Below are 18,506 nucleotides of genomic sequence, written 5' to 3'. Positions count from 1 at the left end.
CGGAAGAAGAATCCATAGCCAGAGTTTCCCTCTCGGAGTACCTGTGAAGGTTAGTTCCGGTTTGTTTCCCTGGCAGGTGTTAATAATATGAAAGAGCTAAGGTAAAGGTGGAAAGTTTGCTCCCAAAGTGCTGTTAAAACAAACACATTTAAGACGGAACTGCATTTAGCTGTGCGATTCGCCCATGTACATCGTGTACAGAGTTCCTCTGGCCGTTTATGGTTTTTTGACCCATCTTTGAGAGACCTCAGGTGACCGCTGGATCAAACCAAACCGATGGAATTTGTGCCTTATTCCGAGTCCTCTGGCGCGGGGGAGGAAGCCCCCCGACTAGGGGAGGAAGCGAGGCACGGCGTGTGCAGACGAGGGCGCGGCATTCGCTGAGGGCCCCATCCCGGAGTACGGCGCGCAGGTGGTTATACCCAACTTTATTTCCACGGTGGCAGGTCACTCACTAAAGTCCTGTTCACCCAGAGCGAGCCTGCATGCAGCAAGGATCTCTGTCTCTGGGCCTCTGCACCGCCCTTGCAGCCTTGCATCTGTGTCACCGTGTTGCCCAGAGTACTGGGAGGGGCTCTTTATATATAGAGTCAATAACGACGCATTGCCCACGCATGTGTACTGAGCTAGCCAACCAGGGCCAGGTGAAAATCCTGGCCACAGGAACCTTCACTTTATCCATAGCATTTAATAAATGTATATAACTTATGAATCACTGTTATATATCTCAAACCAATATTGTATGCAACTATATTTCAATTCAAAAAAAGAGTACGTTTCTCTGACCTTTTTCAGCAGCTACCCACATGCTATCTTCCTTGGGGAGTCTAAAGCACCTGCCCAGGACCCTGGGACTCTGAGGAGCATGGTTTGAAAACTATGGTTAAAGAAGGCTTTCTCTAAGTAAATGCTCTGGATGAGTAATAGAAAGAGCCCAGGGCTTAAGTTGGAACACCTGAATTTTAGTTCTGGTTTTGCCATTTACCAATTCAATGACCTTTGGCTAATCACCTAATTTCTTTAACCTCAGTTACCTCCTTGTCAATCAATACCTACCTTACAGGTTGTGGATAAAATGAGAGTTCCTGTAGCCAGGATTCTCACCTGGCCCTGGTTGACTCACTGCACTCTGTGGGCAATACATAGACGTTGACTCTATGTAAAGAGCTCTGCCCAGTGCTCTGGGCGCGACATGGTGGCATGGTCTGTAAGGCTGCAGGAGAGCAGAGCAGAGGCTGGAGTGGTGGCAGCGCTGAGGACAGAGGCCCAGAGGATGGCTGTGCAACCACAGAGGCCCAGAGGACGGCTGTGCGGGCAGAGGGGCCCAGAGGCAGAGACTGGCTTGCTGCATGCTCTGAGTGAGTGGGTCACATTGAATCCATAGTGAACTTTGCCTCAGGCTGAAACCCATTGGCAAGACACAGGGTTATTACAAAATTACAGATGACACAAATGAAAGCACTTTGTAAAGTACAAAGTACTATAGAAATGTGGTGAGATAACATTTTATAGTATTAGTCAAACCTTCTCCCCAGCACATTTCTACTTCCTTGTATACTTTGCCTCCTCTGCCCCTGTCTAATCAAAAGTCAAGGAAGCAGGAAATCTTAGACACTGATGCATTCCCCTACCACACACACAGTCCTAGGGTGTGTACAGTGCAATGTGGAAGAAGTGATGAGAGACACCTAGGTGGATTTGGAGATCTCAGAGTGGAGAGGATGTGTACGTTGCTTCCCTCTGAAGCTGAGGAGGAGGCTGACGGAGGGAGGACCCCACACCAAGGAGGAAAGTTAGCACTCAAGTGGATAAAAGTGAAGGTTCCTATGGCTGGGACTCTTACCTGGCCCCAGTCAGCCAGCTCACTCCACACGTGTGGGCAATACGTTGCTATTGACTCTAAAGAGCTCCACCCAATGTCCTGGGTGACACAGTGGTACGCCTGCTGCATGGCTGCAGGAGAACAGAGACTGGAGTGGTGGCAGCGCTGAGGACAGAGACTCAGACGGCTGCGGGGACAGAGAGGCCCAGAGGCAGGGACTGGCTTGCTGCATGCAGACTCGCTCTGAATGGACAGGAGTCTAGTGATTGACCTGCCACTGTGGGAATAAAGTTGGGTATAAACCCTTTCATCCCAAGAATGTTCCACTGTCATTTCTTTGGTCTCATTGAATCCCTAGTGAACTTGCCCGGGGCTGAAACTCATTGACAAGACACCATCCCATACCAACTTCATGGCTGCTGCTTCACTGGCCCCTCCAAATCTCAGGCAAAATGTCTCTTGTGGCCCCACCCTAACTGGATATCTACAGCCTAAACAAGGTAACATGTTTCAAAGCACCAGATAAATAACGCCAAGATTTGATAGTCAGGGCAGGTGCACAGGTGTTGGCTATGTGGCTGCATATTTTCATCTGTATGTTTGAAATCCTTATAATTTAAAGATAATTTAAGGTGTGAATCCATATACATTCATCCTAAAGCTCCTAGGGAAACAAAGTCAAAATCTACCCCTTCCCCCGAAAAGTTGCCTTTTTGAAACCAGTTAACGCATCATGTAAATGAAGTCTTTCCAGTGAATAAATTAACAGGTCAGGTGGAAACGATCCTGGTGATTCCTATTTCAACTGTCTTCTTAAGTGTTTGCAAAGTAATACCATACCTTAAAAGTAGCAGAAGAGATATAAGATAGGTTTTTGCTTGAAATTGTATTCCCGAGTACTCATTGCACAAAATTAAACTGTGGTCGTTACACAGACTTACCTATGTAGCTTGTAAACTTGAACAAATTGGCAAGTAATTCACATCTTTGCTATTTTGCTACACTTTTTGAGCTGGGAAAAACATAGATGTTTAAGAAACCATATAAATATTTCATAATGTGCAGATGCTGAAGTAAAATACCAAATACTCTTAGAAATTTTTTAGTAATTCTTGTTAGTCTCAATAATGAAGCACATTCATGAGGCTGGCTTTGAGATCACATTCCATGCGATTATACACTACCAACTATAAGCCAAAATTATAAGTAAAAATAGTCCAGATTAAAGCTGCTGTTGCAGCCCTCTTTTATAAGCAATTAGGAAAAACAAGATACTGGGTTTTTCAGCTCTGTAACTTATGAAGCAATCTAGGCCCTTATTTCAAAGTCAGAATATATCAGTCCACTGCAGAGAACATCATTGTGCTCTTTTGAAGTAGGTCAGTGGTCATCTGCAAATTAGGTAAAAGTAAAGAAAGCAGCCACAAAGTTATTTATGTGCTTGTCAATCCCTTTTCTGGGTTGTTATAAATGTATAGAGTTTGTCCAGTTTTGGTTTTTGATTTGGGATATCTCAAGTCAAAAATTAAAACTTCTTCCTCAGTAACATGCAAGAATACAAATGAATAGAAATGTCAGGAGCAGAACAGTGTGCAGAGCTTCCATTAATTTGAGTGTGGGATGTATCTTTGGCATAAAGGCTTTTTAACATTAGGATTTAGTGTTACTTTGGCTTAGTGGCAATAATTGTGTAAGTCCTACATCTCTGTTTTTTCATTTTCTCTAGTTACTACGCTCTGCTTTTTAAAAAGGCCCCAGTCTTGCCCCAGGATTGTTCTGCAATCCTGCCAGCTGGAGATACCTAGTGTTAATACTTCCCTATGTAGCTTTTCATTTTGGTTCAGTGAGTAAATATTGAATAGGACCCATTAGAAGCCAATTGTTTTGTACAAAATTTGTGTAATGACTAAACTTAAGTACTTTCTAAAAACATTTCTTGTTTTCAGATTATATTTACACCAGATTTGGAAATGCTAATGCTTCTGCAAAATTTAATCTTAGAAAAATAACCAAAGAAATGGAAAAGCACTAATTAACAAGCATGTTCAAATGCCTACAGTTGTTGTTACCTGAATTCAAGGGCAGAATTACCATTTGCCCCTCAGCATACCCCAAATTCAAACAATATAATTTAAAATTGGTGTGAATAAGAGCCATAGACCAGTGGAACAGATTAGAGACTCCAGACATTAACCCAAACATATATGGTCAATTAATATATGATAAAGGAGCCATGGACATACAATGGGGAAATGACAGTCTCTTCAACAGACGGTGCTGGCAAAACTGGACAGCTACATGTAAGAGAATGAAGCTGGATCGTCTAACCCCATACACAAAAGTAAATTCAAAATGGATCAAAGATCTGAATGTAAGTCATGAAACCATAAAACTCTTAGAAAAAAACATAGGCAAAAATCTCATGGACATAAACATGAGTGACTTCTTCATGAACATATCTCCTTGTGCAAGGGAAACAAAAGCAAAAATGAACAAGTGGGACCATATCAAGCTGAAAAGCTTCTGTACAGCAAAGGACACCATCAATAGAACAAAAAGGTGTCCTACAGTATGGGAGAATATATTCATAAATGACAGATCTGATAAAGGATTGACATCCAAAATATATAAAGAGCTCACACAGCTCAACAAACAAAAAGCAAATAATCCATTTAAAAAATGGGCAGAGGAATAAGAAAAGGGCAAATCCAATCATTTGCAGCAACATGGATGGAGCTGGAGGGTATTATGCTCAGTGAAACAAGCCAAGCGGAGAAAGAGAAATACCAAATGATTTCACTTATCTGTGGAGTATAAGAACAAAGGAAAAACTGAAGGAACAAAACAGCAGCAGAATCACAGATCTCAAGAATGGACTAACAGGTACCAAAGGGAAAGGGACTGGGGAGGATGGGTGGGTGGGGAGGGATAAGGGGGGGGGAATTAAGATTAACATGCATGGGGGGGTAGGAGAAATGGGAGGGCTGTACAACACAGAGAAGGCAAGTAGTGATTCTACAACATTTTGCTATGCTGATGGACAGTGACTGTAAAGGGGTTTATGGGGGAGACCTGGTATAGGGGAGAGCCTAGTAAACATAATATTCATCATGTAAGTGTAGATTAGTGATACCAAAAACAAAACAAAACAAAATAAAACAAAAAAAAAGGGCAGTTCCTGTGTGGTAACCTCCAATGAGTTCTACACAAGGGTATAAAGGGCATATAAAAGTGTAGGCAAAGGGTCTGTTTGCGTTTATACAGAAGATCAAAGCCTAATTGGGCTACCCCGAAAATGAACTAAGATACGATATGAAAGAGAACTTCCAACATCAGTACTCTCTGGAAGACTCATGCCAGAAGATGATCATCAAAAAACCCCAACAAAGATCCATGCACTGCTACAGCTGTAGATGCACACATCCCACCAGCTCCTGGACTTGCCATGGGAATGAGGAAGGAGATATCTAAGCTGGCCTGTGCATACAGTAAAACAACAAATTTGACTGGATCTATGCTGTTGGAACTCAACCAAGAATTAGGAGAAGTGCAAATTGTAGCGCTCCAAAATCTTACAACTACAGACTATTTACTGTTAAAAGAACATAAGGGATGTGAACATTCCCCAGGAATGGGTTGTTTTAATTTGTCTGATTTCTCTCAGACTGTTCAAGTTCAGTTGGACAATATCCACCATATCATAGATAAGTTTTCACAAATGCCTAAGGTGCCTAACTGGTCTTCTTGGTTTCACTGGAGATGGCTGGTAAATACAGGTATGCTTTGGTTATGTAACTATACTCCTATTATGTTAATGTGTGTGTGCAATTTAAATAGTAGCTTAAAACCTACACATGCTGAAGTTACTCTACAAGAAGATATGTCAAAGAAATAATTAATCTTCCCATGTTTTCTTCCGCCTGCTACTTCTATAGCTTTTCTTCTTCCTTCCTAATTACAACCCTTAAATAGAATTCGTGCCTCATATCAAACTTACCGAGTATCATAATTCTTCCAAGTGGTAAAGATACCTCAAGACAAATGCTGGGCATAGAAGCTACAGGGCATAAATATGCAAAGAAATAAAAAGCTAACCATTTCAAACAATAAGGCTTCTCTCTCACTTACCAACTTTACATTTCCCTGTATGGCCCCGGAAGATGACTGGTTAGCCAGAGACGGGTAAGATTCCTCAAGGGAGGAACAACCTAAGACAGGCACAGTCGCAGGGGGGCCATCAGGTGAGAAATTGGGGATCAACAGAGGTGAGGCTTAGAACCTCACCCCCCCGTTCTGAGAGAAATCTTCTGCATACATGGATGTTTTATTGCCCTTGTCTAGCTTGGATTAACACATAGTCTACAGGCACACACCTGATCATCTACATTTGCTCTCTTACAACACTAAACTCTGTTTTCTACCTTTATCTTGTATCTACCTACCACTTCAGCATTTTATTAAAAATAATAATAATAAAGAGAGAAATGTGGTATCCACATATAAATCAAGTATAAAAACCAAATGAGTATTCATATTTGAACTGACTGTTTATAGTTCATAATGCATGAGCAAAACCAAAAGTTTCTGTGATGACTGCCCTTGTACTGTTCACTATGTAACTTATTCATTATGTAAGAATTTGTTCTACATGCAAGAACTTGTTTGTTATGCCTCAGAAGATTGGAGACTGACGAAAATTAGGCTTGGGGTGGATTAATGATTGTGCATTGAGCATTGACTCCCCTATACAGAATTTTATTGTCGTTAACAACCATTGATCAATAAATGTGAGAGATGCCCTCACAAAAAAAAAAAAAAAAAAGACAGACTTCCAATGGTAAAATAAATAAGTAACCGGGATGTAATGTATAGCATAAGGAATATAGTCAAGATATTGTAACAGCTTGGTAGGGTGATAGCTGGAACCTAGAATTATGTATATAAATGTTTTATCACTGTGTTGTACACTTGAAACTAATGTAATGTAATACTGTGCGTCAACTACCCTTCAATAAAAAATAATTATCTAAAAAAAAAAATGGGCAGAGGAGCTGAATAGACAGTTCTCTAAAGAAGAAGTTCAGATGGCCAACAGACACATGAAAAAATGCTCCACATCACTTGTCATCAGAGAAATGCAAATTAAAACCACAATGAGATATCACCTCACACCAGTAAGGTTGGCCACCATCCAAAAGACAAACAACAACAAATGTTGGCGAGGTTGTGGAGAAAGGGGAACCCTTCTACACTGTTGGTGGGAATGTAAATTAGTTCAACCATTGTGGAAAGCAGTATGGAGGTTCCTCAAAATGCTCAAAATAGAAATACCATTGGACCCAGGAATTCAACAACTAGGAATTTACCCTAAGAATGCAGCAGCCCAGTTTGAAAAACACAGATGCACCCTTATGTTTATTGCAGCACTATTTACAATAGCCAAGATATGGAAGCAACCTAAATGTCCATCAGTAGATGAATTGATAAAGAAGATGTGGTACATATCCACAATGGAATATTATTCAGCCATAAGAAGAAAACAAATCCTACCATTTGCAACAACATGGATGGAGCTAGAGGGTATTATGCTCAGTGAAATAAGCCAGGTGGAGAAAGACAAGTACCAAATGATTTCACTCATATGTGGACTATAAGAGCAAAGACAAAGAACAAAACAGCAGCAGACTCACAGAACTCAAGGGACTAACAGTTACCAAAGGGAAAGGGACTGGGGAGGATGGGTGGGAAGGGAGGGATAAGGGCAGGAAAAAGAAACGGGGCATTACAATTAGCATGTATAATGTGGAGGGGGTACAGGGTGGGCTCTACAACACAGAGAAGACAAGTAGTGATTTTACAGCATCTTACTACGCTGATGGACAGTGACTGTGAAGGGGTATGTGGGGGGGACTTGGTGAAGGGGGGAGCCTAGTAAACATAATGTTCTTCATGTAATTGTAGATTAATGATGCCAAAATAAAAATAAATAAAATAAAAAATTGGTGTGAGTAAAGACAAGACTTGCTCTACTTAAACATACCACCTGACACTTTTGGGGTGCTAAATATGGAGAAATGTCTCCTTTTGATTGCTACTTCTTGTTTGTTGATGGATTCTGAAATTAAGTTCCTAAAACTGGGTGGGAAGATGAAAAAGTAATGTATTGAAATGGGCAAAAATAATTGGAATTGTACTTTTGAAACACTAGAATGAACAAAATTCACGAATAACCGACTGTCACTGTGTCTGTGGAAGATTTGTGGCCATTTATCCTTTTGTATATATCTGTCTTCTAAGCATTTCTCCCAAGACAGAACATCAGTATGACCCAAGGACAGTGTCCCCTGGGTGCCCCATAAAGCTCTTCAGCCATTATTCCTGTACAGATGCCTTCTTGAGTACAGAAAGGAAAGAAGAGAAAACCACAATTTTTACCTAGATTGGAGTGAGCTTGCCTTTGCAGTTCCAGTGGGTGATGGATTCAAGCCATTAAAATGCCCATAACCATTACTCTTAAAGCATCATCATTCACATTGTTGCTCCAAGGCATATGGTGGCTGGAACCCCAAGAAAAGGGTGCTGCCGGATCACTTTGAGCGATTTTGAGGCTCCACCACCTCTAGAACTGTCATTGGGATTAAGAACCCTTAGCTGGGAGGAGGTAATGAAATGAATTGGAAATAAAAGAAGGATCAGGGTATATGTGCATAAAGGCAGCACATGGGTTGTTTGAAGAATCAAGGCTCTAAGGTCAGGAGGATTGGCCAGGATGGCCTTCCTGTTGTCTAGATTTTGAGGGACTCACAAATGCACCTGGGAGACATTTTCACACACTGAGGGTAGGTAGGGGAGAGGAGGTGCTAGCCTGACTCCTGCCAGGAAGTGGGGGAAGAGGAGAGAATGGGAAGGCAGGTGCATGTGGGGAGGTGGCAGGAGAGGTGGCCCCAGGTGACAGTTCCATTCATTAGTTCTTCCTCAAGTTCTTCATTTTTAATTTCCCAGTGTTGACTCATTTGAAAACAACCTTTATGGGTTTTGTTCCTCCAAATACCATCTCTAATATGACTTGATGTTCTTTATCAAACTGATACACTTTCAAACGTGACACTCCCCTTAGCTTCATTCTAACACAGCATTTATTTGTGCTAAGTGTTTGGGCTAAGTTTTGTATTTTGAATGCATATTAAAATAAACAGTCATTAAAATAAAAAATCTTGACTCCTGTCCTAGTGGACTCACTTTGAGGCTCCTTTGCAGTGCACACCCCTGTGGATAAAATGAGAGTTCCTGTGGCCAGGATTCTCACCTGGCCATGGTTGACTAGCTCACTGCACACCTGTGGGCTATACATGGCTGTTGACTCTATAAAAAGAGGTCCGCCCAGTGCTCTGAGCACAACATGGTGGCAGGGCTGCAAGGCTGCAGGAGAGCACAGCAGAGGCTGGAGTGGTGGCAGCACAGAGGACAGAGGCCCAGAGGACAGCTGTGTGGGACAACTGTGAAGAGAGCCCTGGAGGACAGCTATGAGGACAGAGTGGTCCAGAGGACTGCTGTGCAGACAGAGGGGCCCAGAGGCAGAGACCAGATTGCTGCATAAAGACTCGCTCTGAGTGAATGGGATTCTAGTGACTGACCTGCCACCTGGAAATAAAGTTGGGTATACCCCTTTCACTCCAAGAACATTTTGCTGTCATTTTCATTGGTCACACTGAATCCATAGCAAACTTGCCATTGGCTAGACAACCCCATACTTTGAAAAGGTACTCTAATACGACCATCCAAAAAACAGGGGCTCAGAGCTACTCAGCAACATGGAAACAATCCAGGATAGCCCAAGGTGGGGAGCTTGGGTGTTGGAGAAAAACTTCCCAGAAAAATGCTTCAGTTTCTCCCCGGAGCCCTCAACACCCAGGCTCAGCCAGAGAGGACAGCTTGAAACTGCTGCCTGGAAATCAGCCTAATGGGAGTTTCCTGGCTTGAGATTGCCCCACCCTAATGAAAACCCTGTAACAGGACCCCTGAGGCTGGTCTCCAATGTTAACTGGCTCAGGTGGTATCAAATAAGAGCCAGGAAAATAGTGACTGAGAAAGGGGAGGGGGAGATGGCAAGAGGTTGGGTCAGAGCAGGCCAGTATCTGATAACTTTATCTAAGAGAAAAAGAAAGTGTGAAAATGGGTCTTTTTGTGCTTGAATCACACAGCAAGTCTCCTTAGATGGGTAGCCACTGCAGCCCTACTTTTCTCTTCCATTCTTTTAAATTACTTTTATGGTGATCTAAGATCTAGTAGCAGAAAACACAGAAGCAAGAATGATTTTATGGTGGCTAAAATCTCTTCATGTTAATTTCAGACTCAGATAATTTGCCTGATGATGCCATTTATTTGTAACTCTTTTTCAGCCTGTTCTCCTTGTTTGCTTGCACCTGACACCAGGGTGGCTTGCTTAGTGCTCAATAGAACTAGAACTGTTTCTAAAAGCCCCTGGTCCCCAGATTGTTTTCATCCCTCTACCTTGCTGAGGAAAAAGAATACACCCACACACTAGCAGATGATGAGAAATGGGTCTTTATTGGATGATTTTTAAAGGCTTTGTCCGCTGAGGGCCTTACAGGAGTCATCAGGGCATACCCACCGCAAAAATTCATGAATGACTCGTCTCATTACCTCACTAAAACAACCAGCAAGCTGCAGAAGCATTGTAGGGGGAATTAATAAATTACGGGGAGGTTTGTGAGGGGGTCCCATTCCTGGGGCTTTGCAGGCCTTCCCGCTGTTTGTCTCTATCTCCATAGTCTGGGGCTTTTAAGAATGCACCATTTCCTGGAATTCTGGAACAGAATAGGTGAGAACAAGTCAGTGCAGATTCAATGGCCAGTGAGAGTTTTGAAGAGGAAGGGAAATGAAGCAAGTTGTCAGATGATGAGTGTGGCCCCCTCAGAGGGTCCAGAGGAAGAAAAATGTGAGTGTCACTCACTGCAGATCCAGACAGCCCACAGCGTCCCGTCCTCTTGCATAATCTCATTTAACAAACACCTTAGCTTTGCAGTAGAGCCCCTTGTATCAGAACTCGTCAACCTAGCCCTTTCTCTCTGACAATGAATGAATTCGGTATAGTGGCTTATCACAATTTGAGATCATTCAAATTTGGGGGCAATTTAAGACAGAAATGGGAGGTTTTCTTCTATTCTGAAGTTAGGTTTCACATACTTAGGAAACATTTAATAGGGTGGGCTTTTGAACTAACTTTTCTCTTTTGAACCCTAACACTACCCCCAAAAGTTTATATTACTAAAAATCAGATAATAATAGTAGTAATATGTGGATGCTCTAGATTGAAACTGAAAACTGGTGATTTGCTTTATGTTTATTGGTAAGCTTTGACTATTTGGAAGTCTTTTGTGGTTAGATTTAAATAAATCAATAATCCCTTACCTAAAACTACTTTTGGAGTTACCTTTAGAAGCTACATGAATTCCTATATAGGAAGTTATAGTGATATAACTTTTTTTTTTTTTTTGGTGATATAACTTTAAGTAGGTTTTTAAAATGAGGTTCTAAAGTAGTGGTTTCTAATTCCAAATTAGTACCACCATAAAGATCCCACAGAAGTCCAGAAGTTAGCAAGTACAAAGTTAAACAGCATGTAAGCAACATGGCAAAATGGGATGAAAATAATCCTACAGCCATGCCATTATGCTAAAATTTGAATATAGGGCTCTGTCCACACAATATTCCATAAATGGTGGTTCTCTAATATTGTCTACTTGGTATGCTAATGTCCAATACAACATATTTGTTTAAATCCTTGAAAGCTAAGAGGCTTTCCTACTCAAGTCAACTGACTTATTTGTAGAAAACACACCTGAGACTGTCAGTCCTTCCCTATTCAGAGGAGCTCCAATCCCTGGGGTAGAGATTACTTACGTTCGTTTCAAGGTGCATTAGGGTGTCTTGCAAATAATTGGCCAGACAACTAGCTTGTCCCCTAGTAAGGGAAGGATATTTTCTGGTACATAGACAAGGACCAGCTTATGTGGTTCCTCCTCAGGCATCACGCAAAGACTTTGCATACATTATTTGCAGCTCTACCTTAGTCCCATTTTGCGGATGACAAGACTGAGGCTCAGCAACGTTAAGAAAGGGGGGATTTTAACCCACATCTGTATGATCTCACAGCCCAAGCCCCTGGATGCTCTCTGAGCTAGTCTTTTATGCTACATACAGGTATGAACTTACCATCAGCCCCAATTTTTCCATCACCATCATTATCTGCAGCCGCCATCAAGGACTTGGTTTCTGACTCAGTCAGTTCTCTAGCACCACTCTCAAACTTCTGGAGGAAAAACCTACAGGATAATAAAGATGGATGAGAATTTTCTGGAAGCACCTTTGTGTGTTTACCCTTCCTTTTTCTCTTGAAGCAAGTCATCTGTTCCCAGCAAGGGCTAGATACTCAGTCAAGGTCTTAGCAGGCAAAAGTCTTCTGCATTGTAAACTAACGGTGGGCATTTGTTTTTAAAAGTCTTTTCAAAGTTTCGTTGATAAGTCCATTTGCCAAAAATGAAACCCTAAAGCTGGTGAATTTCTGCACCTACAGTCTTTGGTGCTCATGTTGAGTGCTTTCTACGGATAGGCGTGGGGCCATCTGACTGTACCCTTCCCTATCCTGAGGCCCTGGCAGGTGACCAGCGTCAAAGCTGGCCATTGAAATACTGAGCAAGTTGGCCCCCACTGCTCCCCAGCCCCACCTAGCATGTTGGCGGGCCTGAGAGAACTTAGGACAAAGCTTACTTAAGCTCTTCTTCATCCAGATATCCACTCTGGTCATTGTCTATGAACCGAAAAACATCCTTCACCTGATTGGCCGACATCTTGGAGAGGCCTGATGTCTGGAAGAATTTTTGGGGTTCAAAAGTATCTGGGTCTGAAGAACAGAGAATGGATTATTCTGATATTCATTGGATGGCATTCTGTATTTGGGCCAACGTGCTGAAAACATAGGTTATTAAAAATATTTTCCATCATATCACTGAGCTACAAGGATGTTCTATTCTAAATTTTTTTAAAAAGACAAAGAGAGCTGTCACTGGTCCAAGATTCTGAGGTGGCCAGGACTGGATGACCTTGTGCTATCATCTCCCATCCTGTTTCCTAGCCCTCCTTCTGGGTTTTGTCCATCTCCCTTCTTTTTCTGCCCCCTGTCCTTCTTCCAGGCTGTGTATCCAGGACTCCAGGATCACTGGTCCAATTGGTAAGGAAAATGCAATCATTGGATTCAAACAGGCTACATGGCATCCATGGATTTCTTTTTCCACTTTTAGTAAGTTTCTTTCACCCTACAGAAAGAATGTAGTCCTTTGTTCAGATCTCATATCCTTATCATTTAAGTTATTAATAATGGTTTTATTCTCTGACCTCATGAATTCTCAGCCAAGTTCACATTTTAAGTTTTGTGGCTTTGCTGGAAGTGCAAATACATGAACCATACCCGCCTACCTCCTTTCCCCCTTACCTTGGCACTCCTGCAGGGCTGCTGCGATGTCATCAGCACTAAGGACATCTGTGATGCTCATTTTCCACCTGTTCACACAGCATAAACAAGATGTGGGAATGGGAAAAAGGAACTTGCATGTCTGGGGGGACTGTGCTCTCTCCTAGGTCCACTGAAACTGTATTTTTGTTGGGAATATTTAAAATATAACAAATGTATTGTCTCAAGTGATGGGACAGAATATCCAAATGAAAACCAAATACTGAAAAGATCCCAGTCCCTTTGTCTCAGGGTCCTCTCTTGAATAACTCCAAGGATGAAATGAAAAATAAAACCTAAAGAATGGTTTAATTCCATTTTCTATATATATATTGTGTGTATATATATATATATAAAAAATCAATCACTTACATAGGATCTACAAACCATTCAGAAGCTAACCATGTTACAAATGCAAAAGCATTTCCATCCACCAGCCAGAGAAATGCGATGTTGCAATTTCCATGTGGGGAAGAACACAGCTTGGGTTACCTGCAGCCCTTCTGCAGAAGAGATGCTATCTATCCTACAGGATGGGAATCAGAGACATGAAAAGCCCATCTACCAGAGATCAAAATCCTTCCAGGTGGTAACTCTCTGGGAAAAAGAGAAATCTGAGCCCAGATTGCACCACCCAAATATGAATGCATGTAGGAAAGAAGGGCCTGGGGTCTGGTAGATCCACCAACTACTCACCGTTTTAGATTTTCCCTCAAGAAGAATCAGAGGAAAGAGTCAAAGGAGCAAAACACAGCTGTGCTTTTGCTGCCTTACTGACCCATCTTATAAAGGTTGAAAAAGCGATAGTAAGGACCTCTTAGATTTCCTTTTCAGGGATCAAGTAGACCTAGCTCGAATGTCTTGCCTCACTAATTAAACCTTTTTTGTTTCTATTTATATCTCAAAGGAATGTGGGTGGGAACAGCCAATTTTTCAAAACAAATTTTAACAAACCTTAACTGAATTTTCAATTCTGCAAACGAACTCAGCTGGCAAAGGGTAGAGAAAAAAATAGAGGCCTGGTAAAAAGCAGCCAGTGGCTGAAGTGAGGTAAGCACACCTGGGTGCTTTGTAAGCAGAAAGGGCCCCCCAGAGGTTAGTTGCTGCCCCTTGAGGCAGGATTGTTGTGGGCCTCTGAAACTTTGGGCATGTGAGGCCAACTCAGCCCAGAGGGGACAGACTCAATGACAGTGTAGGATGGACACGCAGTACTTGTCCACCGGTGGGGTATGGCACTGGTTACAAGGCTTTCCCAAAAAGTCGTTGGTATTTCCCAACTACGTTTTAAATTGCGCACATTAAGAAGGCATAAAGGGGGAAAACAGCAAATAAACTCCCAGCCTACAGCTATTTGCAGAAAAAAGTATGAGGCCAGGACTTGAGAACTCAAAAGTTTGGGGTTTTTTTTTTGGCTTTCAGCAAACATTTATTGAGTCCCTATATGGCCAGTGCTATGCTAGACTCTTCTTTTAATTGTGGTAAAAAACACATTACATAAAATTTACCATAATAACCATTTCTAAGCAAACATAACTTATAGCAACATTAGCTATATGCCCATGGTTATAAAACAGATCTCTAGAACCCTGTCATCTTGCAAAACTGAACTCCATACCCACTGAACACAACTCCCCATCCCCAATCCCCCACCCATCTCCCTTCGGTCTCTAGGAGTTTTGACTACTTTAGATGCTTTCTATAAGGGGAATCTTGCAGTATTAGTCTTTCTTGGGACCAGCTTATCTCCCTTCACACAATATCTTCAAGGTTCATCCATGTGGTAGCACACAACAGGATTTCCTTATTTTCTTAAGGCGGAATTCAAGTTTTTTAAAGTCAAAACTGCTGCCATGTTGCAATCAGGAATATTCAGTGGCTTACAGGTAGGCAACTCAGGAGCTCTGGGGAGGAGCCTCAGACTCTTCCCTGGCTGACATACTGGGGTGGCCATCTACAGTTTGCCCCCAAATATATTTCCCTCCCTCCACGCTGGCATTGTACTTTTGCTAGTGTCATCAGTGAAAAGGTACTCTCAGGAACACCTACAGCACTTCTTAAATTACCAAACCTCAGGCCAGCACCTTTTCTGACTTGCCTGTAACATATGCCCCATACCTAGTACAGTGCCTGACCTGGTTAGGTGCTCAGTAGTTATATGATGGATGGACAAGTAAAAGTAGCAAAAAAGAACTTGAAAACAGGATTATCAACCAGCCTCAACTTAGCCCTTAAAAAGCAATTTCTGAAAATTAGTCTCAAGAATTTAAGTTGCTGACATTAAGTGGCCATAGAAATTCGCAGAGTCCTTTCTTTCTGTGGGAGGATTTACCATTGTCCATAGAGGTGAAAACATGTTTTTAAAAGAATCTGGCCATTTAAATGAAAATAGCATATGGGTTAAACTGACTCTTTAGATTTTCATGCTGTTTTTCTGATAGAAAGGAAAGATCACAGAGAACCAGTGAACACGTCTGGATCAACGAGGCAGCCAAGCTTATGACTTGAATTTCATCATGTGCAATCCGGGAGTCAAAATGTTGGTTCAAACAAGAGGACAAATAATGTATGATCCCACTAATATGGGGTCCCTGGAGTAGTCAAAGTCACAGGGACAGAAAGTAGAACAGAGAGTGTCAGGGGCTGGGGAGTGAGTGTTTATTACAGACAGAGTTTCAGTTGGCAAGATTAAAATATCCTGGGGATGGTGGTAGTTGCACAACAATATGAATGTGCTTAAAGCCACAGAATTGTGCACTTAAAAGTGGTTAAAAAGGTAAATTTTGTGTATGTGTATTTTGCCATGCACACACACACACAAAATGTTGATTCGGTGTCTTTGTTATTTTGGCCCCCAATTCACAATTGCTCCCAGAAAGAGTGGAAGGAAAATTTGGAAGTAGAAGACCTTACATTGAGCTCAGCTCTGACCTTTATTAGCTGCACGACTCTGGGCCTCAGTTTCCTCTTATAGGAAATAGGAGTAATGTAGGCACCTGCTTTGTCTACCTCCTGGGGTCCTTTAGAGGGTCAAGGGACTAAATGCAGGTCTGCATCTATGGAGAAGTCTCAGAGTCCCCTGTTGAATTCCCACCCTGTCCTGGGGTTGCAAAAGGACTTCATCTTGTGTATCCAATCCACTCAACTGATAGGGACTTCCTAGAGTGGAGGTGGATGCTGGGATCAATTAGCAATGTCTGCAGTGAGGAAGGCTGGTGGTGACAGCAGAGAATTGGGCTGCCCTGCGGGTTGTGTATTTGGACTTTGCTGCTTCCAGTGATCCTGGACTCTCAGATGACGCTTCTGTTTCAGATATGTGATGCTATCCCCAGTCAATTACCTGTTTCAATCCAAATCCTCAGTGTGCCTCTTACTCACGCAGACTTCCTCTGCTCTGAGCCTGCACACTGATCACCTGATGACCCTGTAGCTCTGGGACACCTTTCCCACCACGCTGGCCCAACCCATCTCCTCACCCATTGGCCTGTCCCAGGTGTCCTCCATGCTTATACCCAACCCTGGCTGCCTTGTGGCTGGCAATGTCTTGAAGGCAACTGAGGCCCTCTTTTCAATATGTATGGTGTGGTAGATAAGAGCACAGCTGACCCACTTCCATAGTCACTCAGTAGATGTCACCTCCGAGACATTTCTCAACTTCATGTTCTCTCCACGACCCACTGTCCACACCACACCCCAAGCCACCATCATCTCTCTGGGGAACACCAGTTAGTGGATGCCCAACTGGCCAACCCACATCTACTTGGGCTTCCCTCCAACCTAAACGGTAGGTTCCTAGGGCTATCATACCAAATGCATGGACTCGGTGGCTTAAAACAACAAAAATCTATTGTGTCAAGTTCTGGGTCCAGAAGCCCCAAACAAGGTGACAGCAGAGCCACCCTCTGAAGACTCTAGAAGAGGATCCTTCCTTCCTCTTCAAGCTTCTAGTCTTTGCTGGTGATCCTTGGCTTGTAGCTGCCTCACTCCTGTCTCTGCCTCTGTTACCAAATAGCCATTTTCTCCCTTTGCGTTCTCTTAGAACTACAAGAAGAGTCATGTTGGATGAAGCATCCACTCTACTCCAGTATGACCTCATCTTAACTAATTAATTTGCAAGGACCCTATTACCAAATAAGGTCACATACGGAGGTTTTGGGGGTTAGGACTTCAGTGTGGTACATAATTCAATCATTAACACCAAGCTCACAGTTCCCCTCACTTCCCACCCTGAACCCACAAGTCTGTCACTGGCTTCCACTTATTCTTAGAATAAAGACAAAGTCCTTCCCATGACCTTGAGGGCCCTGTGTCCTCTGGAAGGATCTGTCTCCTGAGGGCTCCTCTAGCCTTATTCCATACCATCCTCCCACCTGGAGTCCAGCCATGGACCTCAGCGCCTTGAATTGCCCCATCCATCCTTCCTCAGCTGTGACCGCTGTACTGTTTTCTTTGCCTGGAACACTCATCTCCCTCCTCCTGCCTTTGCAGTCTTGTACATGGCCTTTCCATCTCTGCTCAGGCATCACTTCCTCTGGGAAGACTTCCTGACTCCCAGACTAGGTCAGTACCCCTGCCCACCCTAGGCTCCCACTTGCCAGCTGGCTGACCCACTGAGAAAACCTCATAGCAAAATCGCAGCTTCACGGTCCTATTTGCTGCAATTGCTTAAACAGTGTCTCTGCCCACTGGACAGTGAAACCCATAAGAGCAAGGGCAGGAGCTGTGTTTGCTCAACTCTCAACCCCCCAGTGCGGACATAAAGGGAGACTATACAAATGGGAACAGGCGAAGGCTATTCACCAGAGCCACAGCCAGAGAGGTGCCACCATTGCTTGTGTTTGGCAGAGACTCAAAGGCAGGCGGGGGAGTGGGAAAGCTTTGTGGTGGAAAAAGAAGGCTCAGTGTGCCCTGAGGAGGCTGCTGGCCTGGGGAAGCTGGAGGCCGGACATCCCAGGGGATTGCACAGGGGGGCACATTTGGCTTTTTCCAGCTGCTCCCCAGTTGAAAGCAGGAACAACAGTGAGGGACGCTGTCAATTATTATTCAAGTCCCTGCTGTTTGGGGCCAATCCTTACAGGATTCTTGTCTGGCTTCCTGGATTGCTTGCTAGAGACAGTGGTCTGACCTCCTTCGGAGCCTAGTTGTAGAGAGCAGGCC

The 18,506-nt window shown here is 43.0% G+C and overlaps 1 protein-coding gene and 1 long non-coding RNA gene across 2 annotated transcripts; one reads left to right on the top strand and one right to left on the bottom strand.

Annotated features, from left to right (window-relative positions):
* The first annotated feature begins 5 nt into the window (after positions 1–5).
* Positions 6–4,578, top strand: LOC118918330 (uncharacterized). Its single transcript, XR_005027098.2, has 3 exons — positions 6–49; positions 2,181–2,322; positions 3,769–4,578. It is a non-coding gene; the product is annotated as an uncharacterized LOC118918330 (long non-coding RNA).
* A 6,046-nt stretch (positions 4,579–10,624) lies between these two features.
* On the bottom strand, positions 10,625–13,395 carry LOC118918375 (oncomodulin). Its single transcript, XM_036897122.2, has 4 exons — positions 13,335–13,395; positions 12,614–12,746; positions 12,059–12,168; positions 10,625–10,650 (listed from the first exon to the last, which is right to left on the bottom strand). The coding sequence occupies exons 1-4, from the start codon at positions 13,393–13,395 to the stop codon at positions 10,625–10,627; spliced, it is 330 nt and encodes a 109-aa protein (XP_036753017.1).
* Positions 13,396–18,506: the final 5,111 nt, after the last annotated feature.

The sequence above is a fragment of the Manis pentadactyla genome, chromosome 10 (genome assembly GCF_030020395.1).
Source record: "Manis pentadactyla isolate mManPen7 chromosome 10, mManPen7.hap1, whole genome shotgun sequence".
NCBI lineage: Eukaryota > Metazoa > Chordata > Mammalia > Pholidota > Manidae > Manis > Manis pentadactyla.
Note: the sequence above shows the minus strand (reverse complement) of the source record. Positions and strands in the feature narration are given on the sequence as shown.

What these genes read in the sequence shown, in the direction of transcription:
- LOC118918375 (XM_036897122.2), bottom strand. Translation starts at nt 13,395, where the DNA reads ATGAGCATCACAGATGTCCTTAGTGCTGATGACATCGCAGCAGCCCTG. An exon ending in CTGGATGAAGAAGAGCTTAA is followed by an intron (nt 12,169 to 12,613) that starts GTAAGCTTTGTC and finishes ATTATCCTGTAG; the next exon opens with GTTTTTCCTCCAGAAGTTTG. An exon ending in TGGAAAAATTGGGGCTGATG is followed by an intron (nt 10,651 to 12,058) that starts GTAAGTTCATAC and finishes ATTCTGTTCCAG; the next exon opens with AATTCCAGGAAATGGTGCAT.